The 23,496-nt window shown below is 38.6% G+C and overlaps 1 protein-coding gene across 1 annotated transcript in view; it reads right to left on the reverse strand.

The window, feature by feature from the left end:
• Nucleotides 1-372: 372 nt before the first annotated feature.
• LOC114651897 (beta-klotho-like) overlaps nt 373-23,496 on the reverse strand; it is a 28,370-nt gene continuing 5,246 nt past the window's right edge. Inside the window, exons 2-5 of the mRNA XM_028801968.2 lie at nt 21,979-22,492; nt 15,238-15,500; nt 7,408-8,551; nt 373-2,157 (exon numbers count right to left, since the gene is read on the reverse strand). Coding sequence (XP_028657801.1) covers nt 1,811-2,157; nt 7,408-8,551; nt 15,238-15,500; nt 21,979-22,492 — 2,268 coding nt within the window. The 3' untranslated portion in view covers nt 373-1,810. The remainder of the gene's footprint in view (nt 2,158-7,407; nt 8,552-15,237; nt 15,501-21,978; nt 22,493-23,496) is intronic.

Consider the following 23,496-nt stretch of genomic DNA (forward strand, 5'->3'; position numbering starts at 1 on the left):
CTGTGCCTAAGAGTTTGAATTTTAAGTACAGACATAGCTAGCATCTTGTGTGTGTGTGTGTGTGTGTGTGTGTGTGTGTGGGTGGGTGTGGGCGTGGGCATTTACTTGTTATTAATATCCAAAAACAAAAAATATATATATGTATGTGTATATATATATATATATATATATATATATATATATATATATATATATATAATCATGAAGGATGCCACGCCGAGGCTGGTAATCCCACCAGAACTGTATTAGGAACCTTGCCCACCCAAGACACTCACTGCATGTAACAGAGGGAGGCATCACCACAGATAAAATGCATTACTGCAAATGTTTGTGATACATCATCCTTTGGAATAACAAATGCAATGCGTCTGTCTCAGTTATATGCCATTTTATATGTTAGAATGACAAATTATACATACTTTATTACTACAAATGTTTGTGACAAGCCACCTATTGGAATGACAGAGACATAACGACGGGATGGACACATGGGAACACAGACATGTATCCTTTTATTAAGCTGTATATGGGGAAGCTGCACTCCCTCATCTGTACAAACCAGAAGTGCTCCCAATGTATACTGGTGATGTACCAGTCTGGGTCCTGCTTTTAAAGAAGATCATCATTCTCAGCCAGGTGAGTCAGAGTCAGGAGCGGAGTGAGACAAAGCATGGAGGTGAAGTAAGGAAAGCAAGAAAAGAAAAAGCAGTGAGTTAAATCGTATTATGTTATGGTATGTGGCCTGTTTAAAGGAAGGAAAAAGAAGAATAAAAGGCTTATCTGAACATGGGACTGTCTAGTGTAGCTGTATCTGGGTATTTGGGGATATCAGACACCACCTAAAGGCCACAATATAAATATATTGTCTCTGTATAAGAGAGAGAAGGACGGAAAGAAAAACATAGCAAGAATGAAATAATAATAGTGTGGGCATGTATGTGTATGTGTTTCTTTTTCTGTACACAGACAGCATATACTACATGCTGTAGCATTTACTATATACTATATATACATTTTTTATTATAGCAATTATAGAGCTCACTCCTGTGTAGATCAGGGGCAGTTTAGCTCTAGGTAGAAGCACTAGCTGCAGGGTTTTGTTCCTACCCATGTAGAACTTTTATTTTACAGAACCAGCCATTTCACAAAACTTTCTACTGTGTTAGAAATGCTTTGATACCCAAATTTCTCCTTAAAATGAACGTGGAGAATTAGAAAATGTCATCCTCTCAGCATTTGTCTGTTTTGCTTTAAAAAGACATTCTTAAAAGCAGTTACCTAATTAAGACAACAGTTAATCAGCTGTTAAGGAACTAAACTGAAGCAAACAATACCAGCTTGGCGTGTAGGAAAGGCTGTAGCAGCAGTAATCATGCTCCTGAATTTTACTAGGAAGTAAAAGCCGATTCATTAGGAATTGTGCAACTGCAGACAGACAGCTAAGCAAACCCTTTGCTTAAACAAAGAGCTGTTTGTTCTGGAATTGGTTGGAATGAAAACCTGCCTGCAGCCCTCACAGACTTGAACTGTCCACCCCACTTGATAATCAGTTTGCAGGTAATGAAAACCTTTGATGTCTTTTTATCATTTTACAGTATTTCTTCCTGCCTCCTCCTTCTTGAGGTGTATTCTTTTCCCTGTTACTCTCTCTCTAAGTAGCCTTTCATTTAAAGTTAAATGCAACAAACCTCTTTGTTTTTCACTCAGAAGGTACAAATACTTCTTATAATTTATATTCACACGAGGTAAACTGGAGGTGCTTTTCTTGCTAAGAGAAGGGGTTGGCCCAGAGTAAAAGATAGCAGATCCTTTAATGTGGCTTCCTTCTTTTCCTGACATATGTGAAAAGCACAGTGATGAGAAGTGTGGTGGTGATAAGCAGGCAAATGCCGAAGAAGAGAAAAGCCTTCCACTTGAGGATGAAAGTGCACGCTTCACAGCCTGTGAGCTCCTGTCCCTCCTGCTCCTTGCAGGATTTGGTTGCTGTTGCTTCAGAGAAAACTCCTCGGTTGGTGATCAGTTCACTGTAAAAAAGGGAAGACAACTTTGCTCTGGACTCAAAGAAGGGTGAGTTGAAAAATCCAAAGTGAGAATTTTGTCTGTCCTGCAGTTTCCAGCCATAGTAACCTCTTACATTCACTTGATCATGTTCTTTAGCTAGAAGAGAAAAAAAGACACACATTAAACTTTTTCAGACTCTTTTTTCTTAATGTGGTCCAAATCATTCTTTTTCTGTGAGGTTTTATTTTGTATTTACTTGTACCCCTTAGTCAATAGCACAGCACAAAGTAGCTTAGGGATCAGCAGAATTATGAAGGAAATGGGCGGTCAGTCAGTACAAAATGACAAAGCCATAGAACACTCCTTATTTCTCCAAGTAAAGCTGTTAAAATTGTATTGCCAGGGGTGCATCTGCTATTTTCTTTTGAGGCACAACTATTATTGATAAACTAAAACTCAGAAATTATCCTTTTTAACCAAAAATCCATTTGAATATTCTAATAGTGATACAAGAAACTCATTATTACTTTGTACCCCATTCTGACTCCAGGCTCCCTGGTACTGGTAAGTTATTCAATATATCAATTAATGATGGGGAGGTATCCAAATGTTCTGGAGCATATTTAAAATCTGTGTTTCATTCCTTTTGGTCATCATGGGATTTCCAAACTGTCATGTATTAACCTGAGTTACAATAAGCGTTTGTTATTTTTGAAAAATTATTTTTATTTCCATGTATTTTGTTATTTTTGTGTGGACTGTCCTTTTAAATGTGCCTTCATTCCATGGGTTTTGTGGGTGGAGCCACCATGACATCACCATGGATGGATCCTTCCACTGCCTTTATCTGGGGACCAGAGGGTGTGATCCACCCAGTGGTTCATTGCAATTGTTACGAGTCTTTATATGAGGATTGTTTCAGTTATGATTTCTGGTTTATGAACTTTTTCACTTCCATTATTAGATTTTGCTTGAGGATGTTGGTTTGGAACTTGTGTGCATTGAATTGCCTTTTAGACAACTCCTCTTTAGCCTTATGAGCATTAGATTTTTCTAACAAGCCAGTGGTTGGCGGGTATCCCCTCAAGTAGGGCATTTTGATATATTTTGGTACATTTCTTTATATTTTAAACTGTTTAACCAGTTTCACCCATTTCGGCCTCACTGGACTGAATCCCATAGGCAGTTTTCTAGGATTAAGTGGACTGGGTGAGCCTCTGTTGGGCTCGCCAGTGAATGCCCTGGCCTGCTTGTGTAGCTTCTTTTGGAGGCTTCCATTTCTTTTTGACTTGTTAAATTCTGCTTTACACAACAGAAATAAGAGTGAGTATTTTACAAGGAGCTCAGACATGCTTATACTGACTCAGAACAAGACAGAAATGTGTATTTTTTAGGAAGGTTATCAGGAGATCGGAATTTAGTCGGGAGTTCATGCCAGGGTCATTACCAATGACAGCAAGCTGGTTTAAAATGCAAGACAAATTCAAAATGTCAAATGAAAAAATAATTCTTAGTCCAGGAAGTCTTTTATTAATGATTAATACTGTTTTTATCCAATACTCGGATACAAATAGGAAGCAGTTGTCGCTTTTTAGGTGTTTTTTCCAGTGATGACATACATTGCATTTTCCCAGGTGGTTCTGGGATAGATTGCCATGACAACAACTCACGCAATCATTCCCAAACTCATAAAAAACAAAAATAAATATTTTCAACTTTTTTAGTTTTTAAATTAAAAAATTCAATGTAATATTTAGAATCTTATAAGTTCAAAACCCCTAATTAGATGCATTCTTATTTAAAATCCATCCAGGATATGCTACAAAAAAAAAAAAAGAATGCTAATCACTCATTTTCTTCAGATTTGGCTTTCAAAATGAATAGTGGTGACTACTGACCAGACTCCTGAAGATTCATCCGTGAAATGGCTTATCTTTCAAACCATTCTGTAATGTAACATAACATTCTCACACCAACTTAATTCATTTTAGGGCCACAGGGGGCCCATGCCTATCCTGGCAGCACTGGGTATGGCCCAGGACAAGGTCATCACAGAACCAACCCACTTCTTACACAAGGTCCATTGAATTGACAATCTAACACACATCTTTGAGGGTTGTGTGAGAGGGAGAGGAAAACCCTCATGGACACAGAAAGCATGTGGCAAATCAACACAGACAGTGACTATGTGGGATTCAAATCTGGCTCCATGAGGACTAAACACTGCACCATCATGCTGCCCAGTCCATTTTGTACTTTTAGGTATTCTAATGTAGAAGTGGTTTTTAACTGGGGTCATGCACCTTTTGGGGAGCAAGGCACCTTTTCTGAGGATGTAAAGCATTGTTGTAATGATTTTTTAAAAATATATATTTATTTTGAACAGAAGTGAAAATCAAAAACCTCCCTTTCATAATAGATTGACTAAATAATATAAATTATATTTTATAATATTTCATCTTACCCTCTGCTTTTCCTGGTGAGGGTTGCAGTACTATTATAATTATATAATACACACACACACTCACACACACACACGCACACACACACACACACACATATATATATATGAAATATATATATATATATATATATATATATATATGAAATATATATATTGTGACGGATGGCCGGGGCCCATGCCTGGCCAGGATGCCCCTTCACTGCATCTGCCAGGGGGACAAGGGTGGGAAGCCCAGTATCTCCCCCTGGACGCTAGATACAGCCTCCCTGGTTTGCAGCAGTGCCTCAGAACCTCACAGAGCTGCACAAAACTCCAACACACATGAAGCCCTGGGGGAGTCAGAGGCACCGCTGCAACCCAGGAAGGCTGCCATCTAGCGTCCAGGGGGAGATACTAGGCTTCCCACCCTTGTCCCCCTGGCAGATGCGGTGAAGGGGCGTCCTGGCCAGGCATGGGCCCCGGCCATCCGTCACAATATATATAATACTCTATTATAATATAATAATTTGAATTATGTTTTAATTCCAAACATTTGTCAGGCTGATAAGAGTATAATAGGAATGCAAACACACGCACATTGTTTTGATCTGACAGAACTTCCCAGAGGGGAAGCAGATCGATTGCACACGTCAGCCCAAACACCATAAACTTTAATGGATTCCCTAGTTTTCTGTCTTCTCCTCTTTTTGTTTTTTCACAGTGTGCCACCAATCCAGTTCTCACAGCTACATTAGATGTGTGATAGTATATTTGTATAAAGTGAATTTGTTTATGGTTTCTTAGAAATGTTTTCTGCAAATTTATGTACATCATTGTTTCTAGTTATGAAATATTTTTATAGAAGTACATGAAATTTCATAATGGGATTTTTGCTATTATGATTTTGATGGGTTTAGTGATTTGTTTATCATTATTGGACCAGATCACAACAGTAATGAAAATGTACTGCCAAAAATCAATAACAAAGTAATAAAAAACTAAAAATAAAATAAAAATAAAGTGTATTGATAATTTTTCCAATAGACAGATACTTTATTATCTATCTATCTATCTATTGGAATAATTATCAATACACTTTTGTTTATTTTTAGTTTTTTATTATTTTGTTATTGATTTTTGGCAGTACATTTTCATTACTGTTGTGATCTGGTTTCACAGCTAATTTGGTCTGGCATTATTTTAATTTTTTAAAAGATTTTTCATTTTTGTTGTTAAAGATTTTGTTATATATTGAGTCCATTTCTGCTGTCAGTTTTTGGGATTCTGCTGTTTTAATGGTTGTAAAAGTATTTTGAACCTTCCCTTGATGCCATTTTGTTTTCTCATTTGTGCAGTGTTGTTGTAGCAGTTGCTATTGTATTGCTTTGGGTAACGAATCTCAGTATATGTCAGTTCTATAAACGTCAGCTCCATAAACTTCCTGGTACCAAAAATTGTATAACAAACATTTCCCTGTTGGTGTGCACATTTGTGTTTAATTTTGTGGTTTAATAGAATCCTTGCGTTGTTCTTTGACTATGATTGAAGTAACGATTGTCAGTTTAGGCGAAAGACTGGATCGACTTTTGATTAAAGAATCTTTGTTTGACTTTTGATGATGTTCCATCCCCTGGTTGTGCAGGCTTTTCTTGCTTATCTTTTTACAGCTGCCATTTTGTTGTGTTGTTTTGGGTTTGACAACTATCTTTTTGATAGCAACATTTTCTGTTGCCATCACATGATGCCTGTAAGCTGCACATGATTACATCATTGCTTAGAAATATACAAAGCAAAGAGGTGCTCCTGGATTCCTAAAGTAAAATCAGACACAATGATTTTAGAGTTCATTTACAAGAGAAATATTGAGGCCAAAAGATTATTATGTAATATTTGGTTATGTCTCCGACTTTTTTTCTGACCTCCTAGTATTTTAACCTTAGCTTTATTATTGACCCTGATTTTTTGTCTTTTTTCACAAAAAGCCAACGATGAGTGACACAACATAGTCATATTGACTCATAGAAATCCAACACTGAAGGAGAACTCCACAGCCACATTTACAATAATTGGTCTAACTGAGTCACTCATTAACTCAGGACTCACTTGGGTTATCGAAAACTGGAGAACAACCCACACAGGCACAAGGAGAATGTGTATACTCCAAACAGACAGCAAATGAACCAGGATTTGAGGTCATTAAGCATTAGATGTACTTAAACAACTACCATATATACTTGCGTATAAGTTGGGTCTTAAAACCCGAAAAATCGATCATAAAATCAGACCCCGACTTATATGGCCATTCAGAAATACAACACTTAATTTTTTTTTTTTTTACATCTTCTTGCCTCTTCCAATCTCGCATCAGTTTCTCAGACACATTGAATTTTGTTGCAGCAGCGCAGTTACCAATTTCTTTCGCCACTTCAACAATGTTTAATTTAAAATCAGCTTCACATTTTCTTCTGATCGAACACTCCATCGTAGATAAGGGATGCTCTTACTATAAAGGTGTATGAGGGTGTGAGATACAAAAAACACAAATTAGTGCAAACGTTGCTTCGGAATAATTCGGGTATTACTGTGTGGTCACATAGGCACAATACATAGGAAAAAAAGGGCAGTGTGCTCCGTGGTTACTCTCTCAGGTGGGTGTTAGCATATCATAATCTCTTGGACCAATATTGTGATTTTCCACATTCGACTAATATGACCGACATTATAAAATACCGGAAATTATATGGTGAAGTGAAGCCCCGACTTATCCGCAGGAGAACTTAAATGCGAGTATATACAGTAAATAACATTTAACTGAGAAAATTGTCAACAATGAATGATATTTAAAAGTATAATTTGAATAAGGGCTTTGACGTCACTTTTACGGAAAAGTATGTAAATGCATGGGAGAGAACAAATCAAGAAAGAAATCCAGGCAGTAAAAACTAAATCTCATTGAAACTTACCCACCAAAATCTCCTTGATATAATTTTTGATGTAAAATTTGCGCAGTTCATCGTTGTGAGAGGACTTGTCATCCACTCCATTGGCTGTGATGTATATGGGCACATTTCCATACCGAGTCTTGATCCAGTTAAGGAGCTTCCTGATACCCCATGGCACCACAGACAGGCCCTTAGGTGACCTAGGCCAGGTGACATCAGGCCTGAGGATGCTGTCACGGTCATGTTCATAACTGCTCCCGTTCTGCCGCTGGTGAATAACCAGGTGGGTTGTGAAGTGGTTTAGTGCTACAAAATCAGCTGAAAACTTCACCGCTTTATTTTCATCTCCAGTGAAGCTAGGAACAGCTGACTGTGAAAGGCCATGCTTGTTTTTTAACCTGAGGTAGTCTAGCATTCTCTCTGGATAATCTCCTGTCTTGAAAAATGGATCCATAAACCAGGCCAGTTCAAACAAAAGGATTCGCTCTGCAGCAAGCACATGAGAGGTCAGGTATGGGTTTGCAGGCTCAGCCCAATCTGCGTGCAAGGCAAAGGAGACCAACCCATTCTGATAAACTCTGTAATGTTTGTCATATAAGTGCCAGGCCATCATATGTGCCAAAATCAGGTTATGAGCAGCTATGTAGGTGTCATTGCTATTGATTTTATAAGTCTGGCTTAATTTGTTTGGCTCATTCACAGTAATCCACATCCCAACGTGTTCTCCAAACTCTTTAAAGCACAAATTAGCATAGTCCCTGAAGGCATGAACAGTAGACCGGTTAAGCCAACCTCCCTCTTGATAGAGAGGAGCTGGCATATTAGTGTGATGATCAGTTGGATGGTACAATGTCACCAATGGCTTGATTCCGCGTTTTATCATCTCTTTAATCAGACACTGGTAAAAATATATAGCTTCTTTGTTGATAACTGAGAGATCACCATTGGGTAGAATGAGTGACCAGTTTAGAGCAAACTTATAGTGGTTCACACTAAGCCTGCTCAACATTTGTATGTGATTTCTGACTGCATTAAAATCTGTGCACTGGGATGCCCTGGTGTGCAACTTGACTCCATTCACCTTCCGCAGACCTCCATCTCTAGGGGCATTCCAGAGGTACAAGTTGGGATCAGTGAACTGAGGTGATGATGGTGTTAGCTGAACCTGCAATATGAAAGAAAAGAGTACCCTTTCAGATCTGGATCTGCCTAAAACAGAAGTTCAAGAAAATAAGTAGTGAAGAAAAGAAGACAAAGTATACTGGTTTGATTGTTGCAACTTGATTCATATTTGAACCTTGTAACATAGAAAATGTCATTAATGCTTAGGATTATTGAAAAACTTACCATTTTGTGATATAATATTTAGACAGAATGTGTTTATGAATAAGTTGTAGTTAGCAATGAAACTTCACTGATTCTGGTATCATAGGTTCAAATCCAATGCCCAGATATTGTCTATGTGGGGATTGCATATTCTTCTGGCTCTACCTTACAGGCAAAGTAGGTTGTCCTGCAGAACGGCAAAGCTGTTGGGGGCCGGTATTTTGTCAAATATACACATACTGTAATTGTGAAACCCCAAGTGGTGCTCCAGATGCCCTGCTCTTCCATCAGACAGTGTGTGGCTTGGGCACAATATTTTCCTTTTTGTCTAGGGCAGCAATAATGCTAGAGACCAGGAACACATTTTTCTCCAAAGACATTAATTTTCCCCTCAAATTCCAAATCCAAGTGTTTTAAGTTTACTGGAAATTCCAAATTGGCCTTGTATTGGCATATATGAGTGGGTCCTGCGATAAACTTCTACCCTGCCCAGAGTTGGTACCTTTCTTGTACCTGATGCTGTTAAGATAGTCTTTGGCCTACCCCATGGCACTGAAACGAATAAAGCATGTAATAAAATATTATGGTATGTTTATTATACCCTGTTCAGTGCTGTTTTGTATCTTATGCCTAGTGTTGTGAGGATTGGCACCAGCTCCCCCCATGATTCTGAACTGGTTTAAGTGTATTTGAGAATGATGTTATCTTGGCAGCACTGGGTACAAGGTTGGCACCAAATGTGGTAGACTCACCCGTCTATCATTGGCATAATCACACTCACTTGTGATCCAGCCTTACTACATTGTAAAAGTGATCTAAAAATACAATGCAGAGTAATAGATTGCATTTCAGTTGAAATAGATCTAAAGCAATGTATTGATAAATAAAAAAATCAACAAAAATACACAAAACAGCAAATGCAATGAGCGCAAAATGATGGACAAGAATTATTCATTACAGATTAATGAACTGAAAAGTAAATTTTTGAAAACATTCTGAAAATAGAGTAAATGTGGATTTGTTTATAATGAATGGAGACATGTCAGATTTCAAGGTAATATTTTCCTCAAATCTCTTTATAACTTGCCTAAAGTTTGGGCTCTAATGAGTGAAAGCCATCTGGATTCATGATTAAGAGGTGATGTTTAAGAAGATCCTGTAAACACATGATTTATGAAGGTAATCATCATCACAAATATGAATTATATTATTTTTTAGAAACGAGTGGGTGAAACCTGGATCTGATCTAAAGATGGTCAAGCAATCACAACAGTGGCTTACACTCTTCACTTTGCTTGCTCTACCATACTGATGTTTTGTGGCCATGAAAAGCAGAAGATTCCTGTCATGATCTGGACTTCATTTCAAATTTTTACAGCCTTTTCTTGGTCTCTAAAAACAAAGGGACTATCATTTGCAGGGTTTTTGATGTGAAGGAATTTAATGCTCAGATTGATTTTTTTTTTTTGATTTAGGATGTTTTTGAAGAGGGCGGCACAGTGGCGCAGTGGCAGCGCTGCTGCTTTGCAGTAAGGAGACCTGGGTTCACTTCTCAGGTCCTACCTGCGTGAAGTTTGTATGTTCTCCCCGTGTCTGTGTGGGTTTCCTCTGGGTGCTCCAGTTTCCTCCCACAGTCCAAAGACATGCAGGTTAGGTGTATTGGAGACCCTAAATTGTCCCTAGTGTGTGCTTGTTGTGCCCTGTGCTGGTTGGGATTGGCTCCAGCAGACCCCCGTGACCCTGTGTTAGGATATAGCGGGTTGGGTAATGACTGACTGTTTTTGAAGACATTATGTTTGAAATACGTCTTCATGCTGCACCATTTTGTTATGCCATTGTTTGCCAGGAAGACTGGGAGTATGCAATGTGTGATGTCATAAATGCAATAGTATCAGGTTCAGCGTTGCCCAATTTTGTGGAATTGTCACACTGTGTGTTTGGGAAACTACTTCAGGCCTTTCCTAAATATAATTCCACTTTGGGCCGAGAGTTGGTATTGTCACCTAATTCCTCTTCTTTCCCCATCAGACCAGAAGATTGACGTCACTTCTGGCCCAAAAACACTGAACATGCCTCTTCTGGCTGGAGCGGCTTAAAGCCACCACCAGTTCAGTATTATGGCAGTCGAGAGGACTCATATCGGAGATGATGCTCATTGCATTGACATTCTTGTTACAGAGAATTTTTTTAATCAATTATATCACCTTCAGGTACCCCAGAATTTATTGTGTGTTTTATTTACAGGATAAATAAAAGAATAACCCTAGGGCTGTTATTGTTAAACATATATCTTTGGTTATAAACTCTTTCTTGTTTATTAACTTTATCACTTGTGTTTTGGCTTGGGCTAATTAACATTTTCTGGTTATTTACTCTCTTGCTGTGTTTCTCGATTTACAATGTTGCTTCAAGTCCTGGACTTTTTATGTCATGATCTGAACTTTGTTTTATATCTTTACAGCCTTCTCATTGGCCTCCAAAAATAATGGGCATATCAATGTCACTGTTAATGGGGTTTTCAGACATAAAAGAACTTAATAGTAAGATTTAGGACATTTTGGAAGATGATATATTTGAAACTTGTTGCACTGCAGCAGTTTAAACTGAGATGGAATCAGAAAATGGATTGTGATATTACTTACAAGTCAAGGTTGTAATAAGGAGGACAGGAATCAAATAAACAAAGTTTGATAGTAAAAAAAAAAAAAAAAAGTTTGGTAATATATAATCTGTACTTACTTTTTATTATTGGGCAATTTTGCGGGTATAATATATATCAGTGAAGTCTATCTGCAGAACAGAAGACTCAAGGCAGGAATGTAATCTTGATGGCTCACAGGTCCATTGCAAATTGAGATGAGAATGACCTTCACCATTTACAGACGTTAATAATCATAATCTACAGAAATAATACCCTTTTTCATCAACAAAACTGATATGTTTATAGAAATGCTAGCTGTGTTACCCAGGAAATTTTGAAAGACAAGTGCCATCAGGGGTTATCGGGTATATAAGAAGTGCTATGTAACTAAGTACTTTTCTGTATACGTTATTTGTAGGTTTTTTAGCAAGGGCTAATGTTATTGTCAGACCATGTAGTGTGGTGGGTAGGGCTTTGGAACTAGGACTGGGTATGGAGGTGAGACAGGAGTTCTGCTAATGTCTTATAAGAACTAATTAATCAGTTTTCTAATTAACAAACCAAAGATGATGTGTTTCTTGTTTCTACAGAGCTAACTAGTCAGCAAAATTATGAATGATATGTAAGAACCTTTAAATATGGTATCTCAAAGCACAGAAGGCTATTTAGATCTTAGATAAGACTTGAATCCATCCTATTTGACTATTTATTAATATGGCTTAGTTTTCTTCCACAAGGACAAGCAATGTAAGATTCAATCATATTATTACTTGTATTGACTAAATGTAAAAGAGAAGCGCCACTATATTGCAATAATTTGTTCTATTAACCCACATCTTTGTGGTTATACTAAAAACATGGGGCCACTGCAGGCCTCAGTGGGCCCATAGCAGACCTCCACAGGCCCATCTTATTATAATTGGTATAAGAAGTGGGTTGAGGCAGCAAATTATATTTATCTGAAGTTCAAAATACAACCTCTAGAGGGCTACTCATATGACAAAAACAAAACTCCAGAGCTGGGCTAGTGGTCTGTGATAAGCAGCCTAATCCAGGTAAAAACGCTGAAACAGCAGTGCTCAGTTTGCTCAAGGCAGTGAAAAAAAAAACAAATTTGCAGATTCAAATGCCATTTCTGATTTAGTGTATTAGTGACTAAAGCTCCTTAACCCAAATGTCCATCCACCCTCTTCCGCTTATCCGAGATCAGGTCGCGGGGGCAGCAGCTTGAGCAGAGATGCCCAGACTTCCCTCTCCCTGGCCACTTCTTCTAGCTCTTCTGGGGGAATCCCGAGGCGTTCCCAGGCCAGCCGAGAGACATAGTCCCTCCAGTGTGTCCTGGGTCTTCCCCGGGGCCTCTTCCCGGTTAGATGTGCCCGGAGCACCTCACCAGGGAGGCGTCCAGGAGGCATCCTGATCAGATGCCCGAGCCACCTCATCTGACTCCTCTCAATGCAGAGAAGCAGATGTATTAACCCAAATGTATTAACTTGTAATAAACTGTATAATGCTCTCCATGTAATATGAAGATCAATCAATTATTTAATAATACAAAAGCCAAATATACATTGACTACTGCTGCGTGAGCTTGTGTGAATACTGACGCATCACTGAAGCCAGTAAATGACAGGACTCCCTCACTCAGTCACAAATTTAAACTGTTCACAGTGGAACTGTTTAGGGTTGCCAGTGCAAACAGAAAAATATAAATATATATCAGAAGTCAAAGGCTTGAGTGGCAGTGAAGATAAGAAAAACAAAAACTGCAGCATGACACAGATTCAGAAGAAAAGCATGCTAATGCATGCAAAAAACAGTAGTGTGTATAAGATGGTGATAGTAATGTGACAGGTGCCAGAGCAGATTGTAATGATAGTCTGCATATCCAGGTCTATTTTAGCAAGAGGTTATATTTCCTCAACCCATCTACTTCTATATACTGAGAATCACTGTACATAAGCTGATAATAACATAACATAAACTGACTTAATCCAATACAGAATCACGGGTCACTGAAGCCTATCCCTACAGCACAGATAGCAGGAACCAGTCATGGACTTTCTACCACACACACACACACAGAACCAGTTTGGAATTACCAGTTAACCTATAAAGCCAGTTTGGCATGTGGCAGACATATCAACTGTAGCATAAAGAGAATGTGCAAACTCCTCACAGACAACTGCCAGGCATGGGATTTAAATCCAGGACACGGGATCTGTGAGGCAGCAGTGGGAACCACTGTGCCACTTTCTGCTCCATGGAGTAATTAACCGTTACTCCCTTATTTTTAGGAAGATAATGTGCTGTTCTTATCCATCCCCCCATTCGTGTTCCAAACCTACTTATCCAGAGCAGAGACAGTATTCTTAATAATAATAATAATAATAATAATATGTAATTTATTTAGTACTTCATCCATGCCCAAAGTGCATCCTTTTTGAAATGCTGATTGTATGTTGGTAGTCATACATTAACAGCACTGGGCCACAATTTCTCCAATACAATGTAAGAGACTGATAAAGTAATACAGAAATGATTATTTCAAGATAAGCTGATTGATAGGGAGCATTTACTTTATTACTTGGCTTTGAAAATTGTATTTTTTGTAGAGTAAAAATGACAAAGTAAAATTTGGTACATATTCTTATCACCTGAAGATAGATTCTTTTGTAATTTTAGGGCATGGTAAGACTACATGAATGCTAGTTATGTCCTGATATGTAAAACTGATAGAGGGGGTGTCTACTTTATTGCATATTTAAAATGCATGACAAATGACAGCCAAACTTTTGTCTATACTGTCAAAGTGAAGATACAGCTCTGCTGAGAAAAATAAAAATGTCATTTATATAACCAGGATGGCACAGAGGCATTTTGCTTAGTGCTGTTTTCTTACAGCTACAAGGACCAGAGATTGATTTGCAACTCAGTGAATGTCTATGTGGATTTTACTTGTTCTCCTGCGGCTGTTTCCAGATTCTTCCCATGTCCAAAAAATGTGCAGAGTTTATCAATTGCTTAATCTGTACTGCTTGGTATTGCTCAGCGTAATACTGTACTCTGTAACGGCTTGCCTAGATTCCTGCCCATTGTACAATTGTTTCCAAGATAGGCTCTAATCCCTGTAATCATGTACTGGAATAAAGACATTAGAAAAATGACTAAATGGTCACTTTATCCATGCCTTTATTCCCCCTTTGTCCATTTCTGAGGGGGAAGATGCTGAGGTCTTCCAGGTAAAGGACTACTGAATGACAGATTAGTTCATCTTTAGTACATGCACCCACACTCACTCATTCTGAGTCAGTTTTAGAGACATCAATTACCTTAAACTGTATGCTTTGGGATTATAGTATGAAGGTGGAGAACGCCACAAATACCAAGGCATAGAGAGAGCCTGTAACCTCAACAAAGTGACTGTGTTGAGAATGAACACCAGAAATATGTTTCAGCAGCCGTAATCACTGAACCATCCTGCCACCCCTTAACAACTTAATTTGAAATAAATACTCATCATGGCAGGTTTGTACTTGCCCTTGTTGCTTAATGGAAACTGAGTTCTAATCCTAGTCCTCTCATTGCCTGGGTAAAGTTTTCACATTCTCTCTATGTCTGAGGTGCGTTTCTCCAGATACCTTCACACATCCCAAAAATGGCTCTGTGACAGGATTGGTTCCTGCCTTACTAAGACAGACTCTAAGCTCTCAGTACTGTGAACCGGATTAAACAGGTCTAAAAATGCAGCAATAGATGGTGTAAACTGTTTAAGGCATCCTAGCATGCTAAAGAATCATTATGCTAAACCAGTTTCAGGCTTTAACCTTTTCACAGTATACTTTTAGTGTTTCATTTTAATAATCAATCTAATTTTGTTTACTTGCCTGTATAACAGAGTCCGAGACACCCCACTGAAAGTCGCAGGAAAACTGACTTGTGAAACTTGCTTCCATGCTGGGGAGGCCATGCTGCTGGATTATGTGTTTGTAAAATATTGCTGATGTTTTGGGAACTCTGACTTTTTCCTTGCTGTCGAGGTCTACGTAAAATAGTCCTCTTCTGATACTGTAAGCATATGACCATTCATAGCCATCCACCAAGGACCAGGCAGTATAGGCAAACACCTTCACATCATCATGAATGATAGCTGTGAATAATTAAAAAAGAAAGGGAATATACATTTTTCAGAAAAACTCATTTTTGATTTCATGAAACCAGCAGCAGCCAAGGTCAAAATCAACATGAACTCACTGATTACCCATGTTTAAATGCTATATTAATAACAAATAGAGATTGCACAGTGGCTCAAACAGTAGAGCTGTCCTGGTATTCAAGTTCAAGTCTACGTTTATTGTCTTGTGTATTATGCATAATAGAATGCAGTTTTTACTTGCATGTCTCCCGTAGACTAATTTACTGTAGCATATTACCAACAACATACAACTAATACAACACCATACACAGGGTCGGACTTCCCATTAGGCCAATCTGGGCCATGGCCTAGGGTGCAGCAGTCAGGGGGGGCATATATACAGAAGAAACAACAACCAAATATTTACAAATTTTTCACTATTATTTTGAAAAGGCCAAATAAAATGCTGTTTTTTAAATATACATTAAATAAATTGAGCGGTACATTTATGTTGCCATGACTTCTCCTGAACTTGAAGAAGAGGGAAGAAACCTGCTTTTGATTTTCAAAGATGATCTGGAACCCGCTCTATGCGATGAACTTGTCCATCTGAAATCTCACATAACTGATTGCAACATTGGGACTAAAAACCCCTTAGCACTTTGCAAGTGGCTACAAGAAAAGGACTACAAACAGTTTATCCAAACGTTGACATTTTATTAAGAATGTTTGTCTGCACGCCAGTGACAAGTTCCTCGGCTGAAAGGTCTTTTTCTTCTCTGAAAAGAATCGAGGATCATTTAAGATCTATGGTGCAGCAAAATAAGCTGAATGCCCTTGAACTTCTTTGCATTGAAGCAGATTTAACAAGATCTGTCGACTTCAATAAAACAATTGAAGCTTTTTCATGGACAAAAGCGTGAAGGAAGAAATTCTAGTAGGTATTTAAGACGACTTGAAGAAATTCGATGGAAAGTTTTTTTGTAGGTGTTAATACGTATTATGCAATTTCATAAGTAGTGTAGTAGTATAGTTTTGAATTAAAAATATAATGTGGCTCAAAGATTATAAAGATTATATTAAGTGCTTATATGTTTAAAAAATAAACTATTACATACAGTTTATTTTTGCATAGCCCAAAGTCACACAAGAAGTGCTCACAATTGGCTTTAACAGGCCCTGCCTCTTGACAGCCCCCCAGCCTTGACTCTCTAAGAAGACAAGGAAAAACTCCCAAAAAAAACCTAGTAGGGAAAAAATGGAAGAAACCTTGGGAAAGGCAGTTCAAAGAGAGACCCCATTCCAGGTAGGTTGGGCGTGCAGTGGGTGTCAAAAGAAGGGGGTCAATACAATACAATACACAGAACAGAACCAATCCTCAATAAAAAATTAAAAATTTTTTAGGAGTACGGAGCAGAATTTAACAGTAGATGATATAACATAATAAGATTTAGATAATTTTAGACTCCTGGAGACCTCATCCATCAAGCTGCCTCCCTCATTTGGCCATTCCACGGCTGAAACAGTGTTGGGCCAGCCAATCCGATGAAAGGACCCCTCTTTCTCACGATTCCTGCGATCCTCCATCAGGGATGACTTTACCTTAGGCAGGCAAAACAACTTGGCAGATCAATTATAAATCAACTTTTTGAGGGGTGGGGAGGGGGCGCAGAATTATGTGTTTTGGCCTAGGGCGTAGAAATGTGTAAATCCGGCCCTGACCATACAAAACCAGATGAGGTTTATAAAAAATACACATCAGGTGCACTTATATAATGTTCGCACAAAAGGCTGATGAGTAGCCTTATGACCCCGAGAACAATAATTGTCCCTGAATCTAGTAATGCAAGTGCTAGTACTCCTCATATCGTTTACAAAAACAGACAAGGGAGAAAAGTAAATGAGTGGGATTGCTGAGCTCTTAAATAATACAAATGTTTTTTTCTTGGTACACTATGGGTGACTCTTCCTATGAAGTATGTAGTTGGACTGAGAGAACATGGGGGGTCATGGGGTTGCCAGAAAGGGGTTTATGGAGCTCTTATCTTTGCAAAAGGACAAAGATCCAAGTCTTTGGAGTCCTGGTGCTTCCTGTTTTGCTATATGGTTGCGAGACATGGACGCTATCTAGTGACCTGAGACAAAGACTAGACTCATTTGGTGCTGTGTACTCTTCTGAGAGTCCTTGGGAATTGCTGATTTGACTTTGTGTCAAACGAGGGGGTACTCATAGAGTCCCGATTGAGGCACATTACCTGCATTGTGAGGGAGCATCAGTCACGGCACCACTCCATGTGGCGCGATTCCCCGAGGGTGAACCAGCTTGCAGGATCCTCATTGCTGAGGACTCGAGAGGCCGGACCAGGGCAAGGTGACACACATGTAACACCTGGCTGTAGCAGATAGACGTTAATTTCCAGAGGGTAGGACTGGACCGTGTGTCTCCCTGGGGATTGCCTATAGGGATCCTGAGCTGTTTTGTACTGTGGTGGGTGTGGCAACACACTGTACCAGTGCATGCTCCCCAACCTGACCTGACCTGACACTATGGGCCTGTTAATACCAATTACTTATTGCTTTAATTCCACAGCTTTTTTGAGTATTGTTGCCAACCATGTGCATCCCTTCATGGCCACCACTTATCCATCTTCTAATGGCTATGTCCTGTATGCTAATGCATCATGTCACAAACCAAAAGTGATCTCAAACAAGTTTCATGAACATGACACCAAGTTCAGTGTTCTTCTGTGGCGTTCCCAGTCACCAGATCTGAATCCAGTAGAAGACTTTTGGGTTGTGACAGAATGGAAGAGTCACAGCATGAATGTGTAACTGATAAAATCTGTAGCAATTGCATGAAGTTGCTAAGTTGGAAATTTCACACGAATGTCCTACCATATTGGAAATACAATAAAGTCAGACAATTCGGACAAAATAAATCTACCTGAATCGTCCAACTTATGAAGTAATGCTGACTTTTCTTGTTTAAAATAAAATATATAACCTGGTCAGCCTGAAATGAAATTTTTGGTCAAATTGATACACATTTAATACATTTATTTTGCTATTTATTTTCACAGAAATGCCACTTATCTTTAATTGCTTTTTTCTGAAGGCAAAATAACCAATCAACAGTGACTTTGCTTTTCTCTAAAAAGTCAAGTAGTGTAAATGCATTTAAATTGGAAAGTGAAATGTCACAAGTCGGAGCTCCAAATAGTCTAAGACCACGTGAACACAGCAATGGACCAGAACCTCACAAGAATGTTCCCAATATACTGTGGAATCCATGCCAGAAAGAGGTTATTTTGAGAACAAAAGAAGACCCTACCTAGTATTAGCGTAGAGTTCCTAATAACTGGCTCAGTGACTGTATATAACACACCATTCTCCAACCTGCTTGATTTAATTCAGGTTTATGGGGTTGTCATATATTTTACTGTAAGCTCCTAACAGCAAGCCAAATTCCTAGCAATTATGTTGCCTGACAATAGCATTTTAAACACCTTCATTATAAACTTCTTTCATATTTTCGCTGTGAAAAATTTATTTTTCAGGTCATTTGATCATCGCACATGTGCATTTCAGTTTGGGTGGTAACTACAGGCGCTTTAAAGCAGTTTGAATAGGTGTGAGTTCAAAGCAGATTACTTGCAACTCAGTGATTATCACTAGTCAACTCTCTATGCAAGTAAACAGTACCAGGAAAATGAATCATATTTCTTTAAATATATGCAATAGACAAGCTGAGAAGTGGCACCATATGACAAAGTGCAGCAAAGCACCAAGTTTACAATGTGCACTATCAGCTCATTGGAGGAACAAAACAATTAACCTTACATAACACCAGGTGATTGTGCTTACTATGATAGATGCCAATGGCCATATCTAAGAAAGGCCATGATTTTTACAAAGTATCAGCTGCTCTTTGCCCCTCTCTTCACTTTTTCTGTCTTTCACCATCTCATTTACAAGCATACATTTTTCTTTCTTTTATAAAAACTGCTCAATCAAACTAAAAATCCATCCATCCATCCATTATCCAACCCGCTATATCCCAACTACAGGGTCACGAGGGTCTGCTGGAGACAGGAAACAAACCCCGGGCAGGGTGCCAGCCCACTGCAGGGCACACACACCCACACACCAAGCACACACTAGGGACAATTTAGAATCGCCAATGCACCTAACCTGCATGTCTTTGGACTGTGGGAGGAAACCGGAGTACCTGGAGGAAACCCACACAGACACGGCGAGAACATGCAAACTCCACGCAGGGAGGACCCGGGAAGCGAACCCAGGCCTCCTAACTGCGAGGCAGCAGCGCTACCCACTGCGTTACCGTGCCGCCAAAACTAAAAATGTCACCATTTTTTTAATAGAAAAATATGATACATAATAAAAATGAACAAGTTCAAGTCTGAATAAGCTATATACTGTCAAAATAATAACCTGTAATCATTATTTACAACACATGCACATGACTCAATAAAATGTCTTATGGTTCTCTCCAATACTTCTTTCAAAATGGCACTAATCCATGAAGACATCTTGTATATTGCTTCCTGAATCATTGTGTTTTTATACTGAGTGACCAAAAGGTACATTCAACTCGACAATGTCTACTATACTGTGATTAGTGTTGTTTCATTGTTGTATAGATGGATGAAGTCAAATAAGCAAAAATATAAAGAAAGATGGGTGCTTTGTGGCCCCGCATGGAAGTCTTTTTATGTTGTGGAATCTGCCCAGACCTGCAGCTCGACTGGCAATGATGAAAAATTAGTGGAGGTGTTTGTCTGCTTCAAATACTTTGGGGCAGATATTTCTGGGGCCTTTAATTGAGCCACAATAGAGTATGAATAAGGACGCCTTCATGCTAATACTGCTGGATGGTATCATTTTTTACACTATACTGCAGGTAACCAGCTGACAAGAGATTGCTAAGCTTACAGGATGATACAGGGAAGCCAAATTTCCACACTGAACCTCCAAGATAGAGCCACAATAGCAGCAGAAGTGGCCTTGCAAAGGCCAGTGTAGGAACATAGAGGTACTAAGAGGTTGTATATCTGAATGTGTGCTGAGCAATAGCGGCAATAGGCTGGTACACTAATATGTGAGAGAGAAAGATTTGGTCAGGACAGAAGTATGCAATATTCTCCTGTGATGTTAAAATGCAGGAGACTTAGAAATTACTTGGAAGAGCAGGTGGGAGGCTGCGGCTACCAGTTTGTGAAGCTGAGGACAGGTTGCCCAATTAAGAACAAGCTTGCTGGGGACTGATAGGAAGCCATTATTCTTGCACGCATTAGCTAGGAGACAACATAGTTAAAGGAATGAACAACTGAAAGACTACCTTGGAAGATTACCTTACCTAGCTCTTAAGGGCAAGCGAAGGGTCAGTTGGGCATAATGCACTGATAGAGGGTTTTCTAACCTTATTCTCTTGTACTTACTAGTATTAGGACAACCCATCCCCGGAGGTGAGTGACCCTAAGAGGTTATTTAAAACTACCTGATGGCCTAAGTTCCTATGTTTCTAGAACTGGAAGTAGAGTTTGAGCAGTGGTCCATCTGGCGTGTCAATGAAATGAGAGAATCAGAATGTGAAAAAGTGCATTCTTTAGAGTACTTGGTAGGTGGGCAGGTATAGAAGCCATCTTTACTTGGTAAAGAGGGATGAAAAATCATATAGGCAGGTCTGGAGAGTTCTTTTTGATATGAGTATGTTGTGCAAACTAATATTCAAATAAATAAATAAAGCAACCCCCCCCCCCCCCCCCCAAAAAAAAGCTGTGCAGTTGGTGGTCAAGGTACTTTGTTTGGCACATTTCAAGATCTTTATATAACTTTTCTGTTATGAAACTCTTATGTATGAATGGTATTGATTTTTAGGAAATTTTAGAGCAATGTGTAGGTAATATTTTGTCAGAGTATGGTGTCTGGTGAGGTCATTTAATTATTTGTAATTTGCAGGTGCTGCAAATGGTCAAAAACTCCACAAAACTCAACAGGTTAATTAAAAGAATGGGACATTTTTGCAAAAACAGAGTGGTGTGTGTGGAAAGCCAGAACCTATAGAAGTACACAACACAAAATTAACTATGGACGAGACATCAGTCTAACAACAGGCTGAACTGGAACTCATCAATGAATTAAAATACATATTTGCCACTTGACTTTGTTGATGAAACCAGTTACCTCAAGATCAGTTTAGATATTTGCTATCACTCTTGAAACAATTCCTCCTTTCAAAATATTCGTAAACATGGGAGAGAATAGGCACTGCATGTGAAACAAATGTAGGAAATGTAAAGCTTTCAATAAAGTAAATAAATAGTAAGCTTTGGTACAATAGCCAGACCATAAGACAAAAGGCAAAACAAGACTTTAAGAACTATAACGAAAAGTAATCAGGAGTTACTTGTTTAGCCTCATCATTTTCTAAAAGAAACTTGCATAGACTTCACCATACAATCCCTTGACTCACCTTGCAAAACTTCATTAAGAAACCATTTAATCAAAAAGATAGAGCTTGTATCTTCGGTCTTAATATTATTGTTTGTAAACCATCCATTTTCTGCAATAAGAATCCTGGGATTGTTGTATTCCAGTTTTATCCAGTTCAGGGCCTGCCTTATGCTTAGAGAATCTGGTTGACCATATTTTACAAAAGTACTTGCTGGACGAAAGTTGTTAGGTCCAAATGAAAAAGCAAAGAAGTCGGCAGTTCCCCTAATGTATTTTTTCTCACTTGCTGTGAAGGATGGCATCCAATGCTTAATTTTCTGTTTTATCACAGTAGGGTAGTCACCATCCCCGAAGACTGGTTTTCCAAACCATCCCAGTACTGCTTGCACCGACTGGTGGCAGCTTTCAATGGTGAAATCATTTAGATTTCCTTTCTTTGGCTCAGCCCAGTGTGAGCCTAAAGTGAGAGACACAAAACCATGTTGTGTGTGACGAAAGTGACGGTCGTATGTGTGCCATACTTTTGCATGGGCCTGGAAATAAAAGAGAACAAAGAAGATCAGCAGATACATATTTTTTTGCATATTACTTGTCAATACATGAAGATCATGTTGTTCAAAGAATTGCATAAGTGTTGGGCAGTTTTGTCTTGGGTGTTGTCAGATTGTACTCTTTGAATTGTCTCTGAGTATATCATTTAAACTTAAAGTTCAAACTGGAATCAATATGTACAACCTTTATTATCAACAAAAAAGAAAGAACCAAAGCAGTAAATACTTGCCCAATGCCTGTCTCATAAAACATTCAACAGGGGTCTCTCATTTTACAAATTTAACATGAGTCTGAGGCTTTGAAATAGTATTTGGTTTCTCATTATATTTATTTATACTGAGATCTATAAGGTTTGCCTTCTGATGGATTATTAACTTAGAAAGTAGGAATGTTTTAATAATCAGCAGCCATTCAGGCTATCAAGTTTGTTGCGTTTGATAAGCTGTCCAAATGTCTCATCCACACCTTTTTTTTTTAAAAAACAGTCAGGTAAGTTTCAGGTTGTCACGAACCTTGGTGTAAAGAAGTGCTTCCGGTTTCCATCCTGAATTCACTTTCTTTACATGATGAGGTTATCAGGTCAGTTTCAACAACATGTGAACATTTTATTTTAAAACCTATTCCTGTTAGTGTTAAAATACAATCAATGAATGAAGAACTAATGATTCTGATGCATTTCAGATTCTTTAAACTGTTTCTAGAGTTTGTTTGCATATTGCTTAAGGGATAGTCACCAAAAAATGGAGAACAGGTGTGCATTCTGCTCATATTTACATTTGATGCATGGCGTCACATTTGTATTGACTTACATCTCCAGAAGACTGCACTCCAATCCAGAGGCTTTTTCATACCACCTCCAAAAAATACAGGTAGTAAGGTAACAGGAAAATATAAACTGGCACATTGTGTGCGTGTGTTAAAGTAACCTGTGATCGATTAACATCTGATACTGCTGTGACCTGTGATCTTTGTGCTCTGAGACACA

Source organism: Erpetoichthys calabaricus, chromosome 5 (genome assembly GCF_900747795.2).
Source record: "Erpetoichthys calabaricus chromosome 5, fErpCal1.3, whole genome shotgun sequence".
Classification (NCBI taxonomy): Eukaryota; Metazoa; Chordata; class Cladistia; order Polypteriformes; family Polypteridae; genus Erpetoichthys; species Erpetoichthys calabaricus.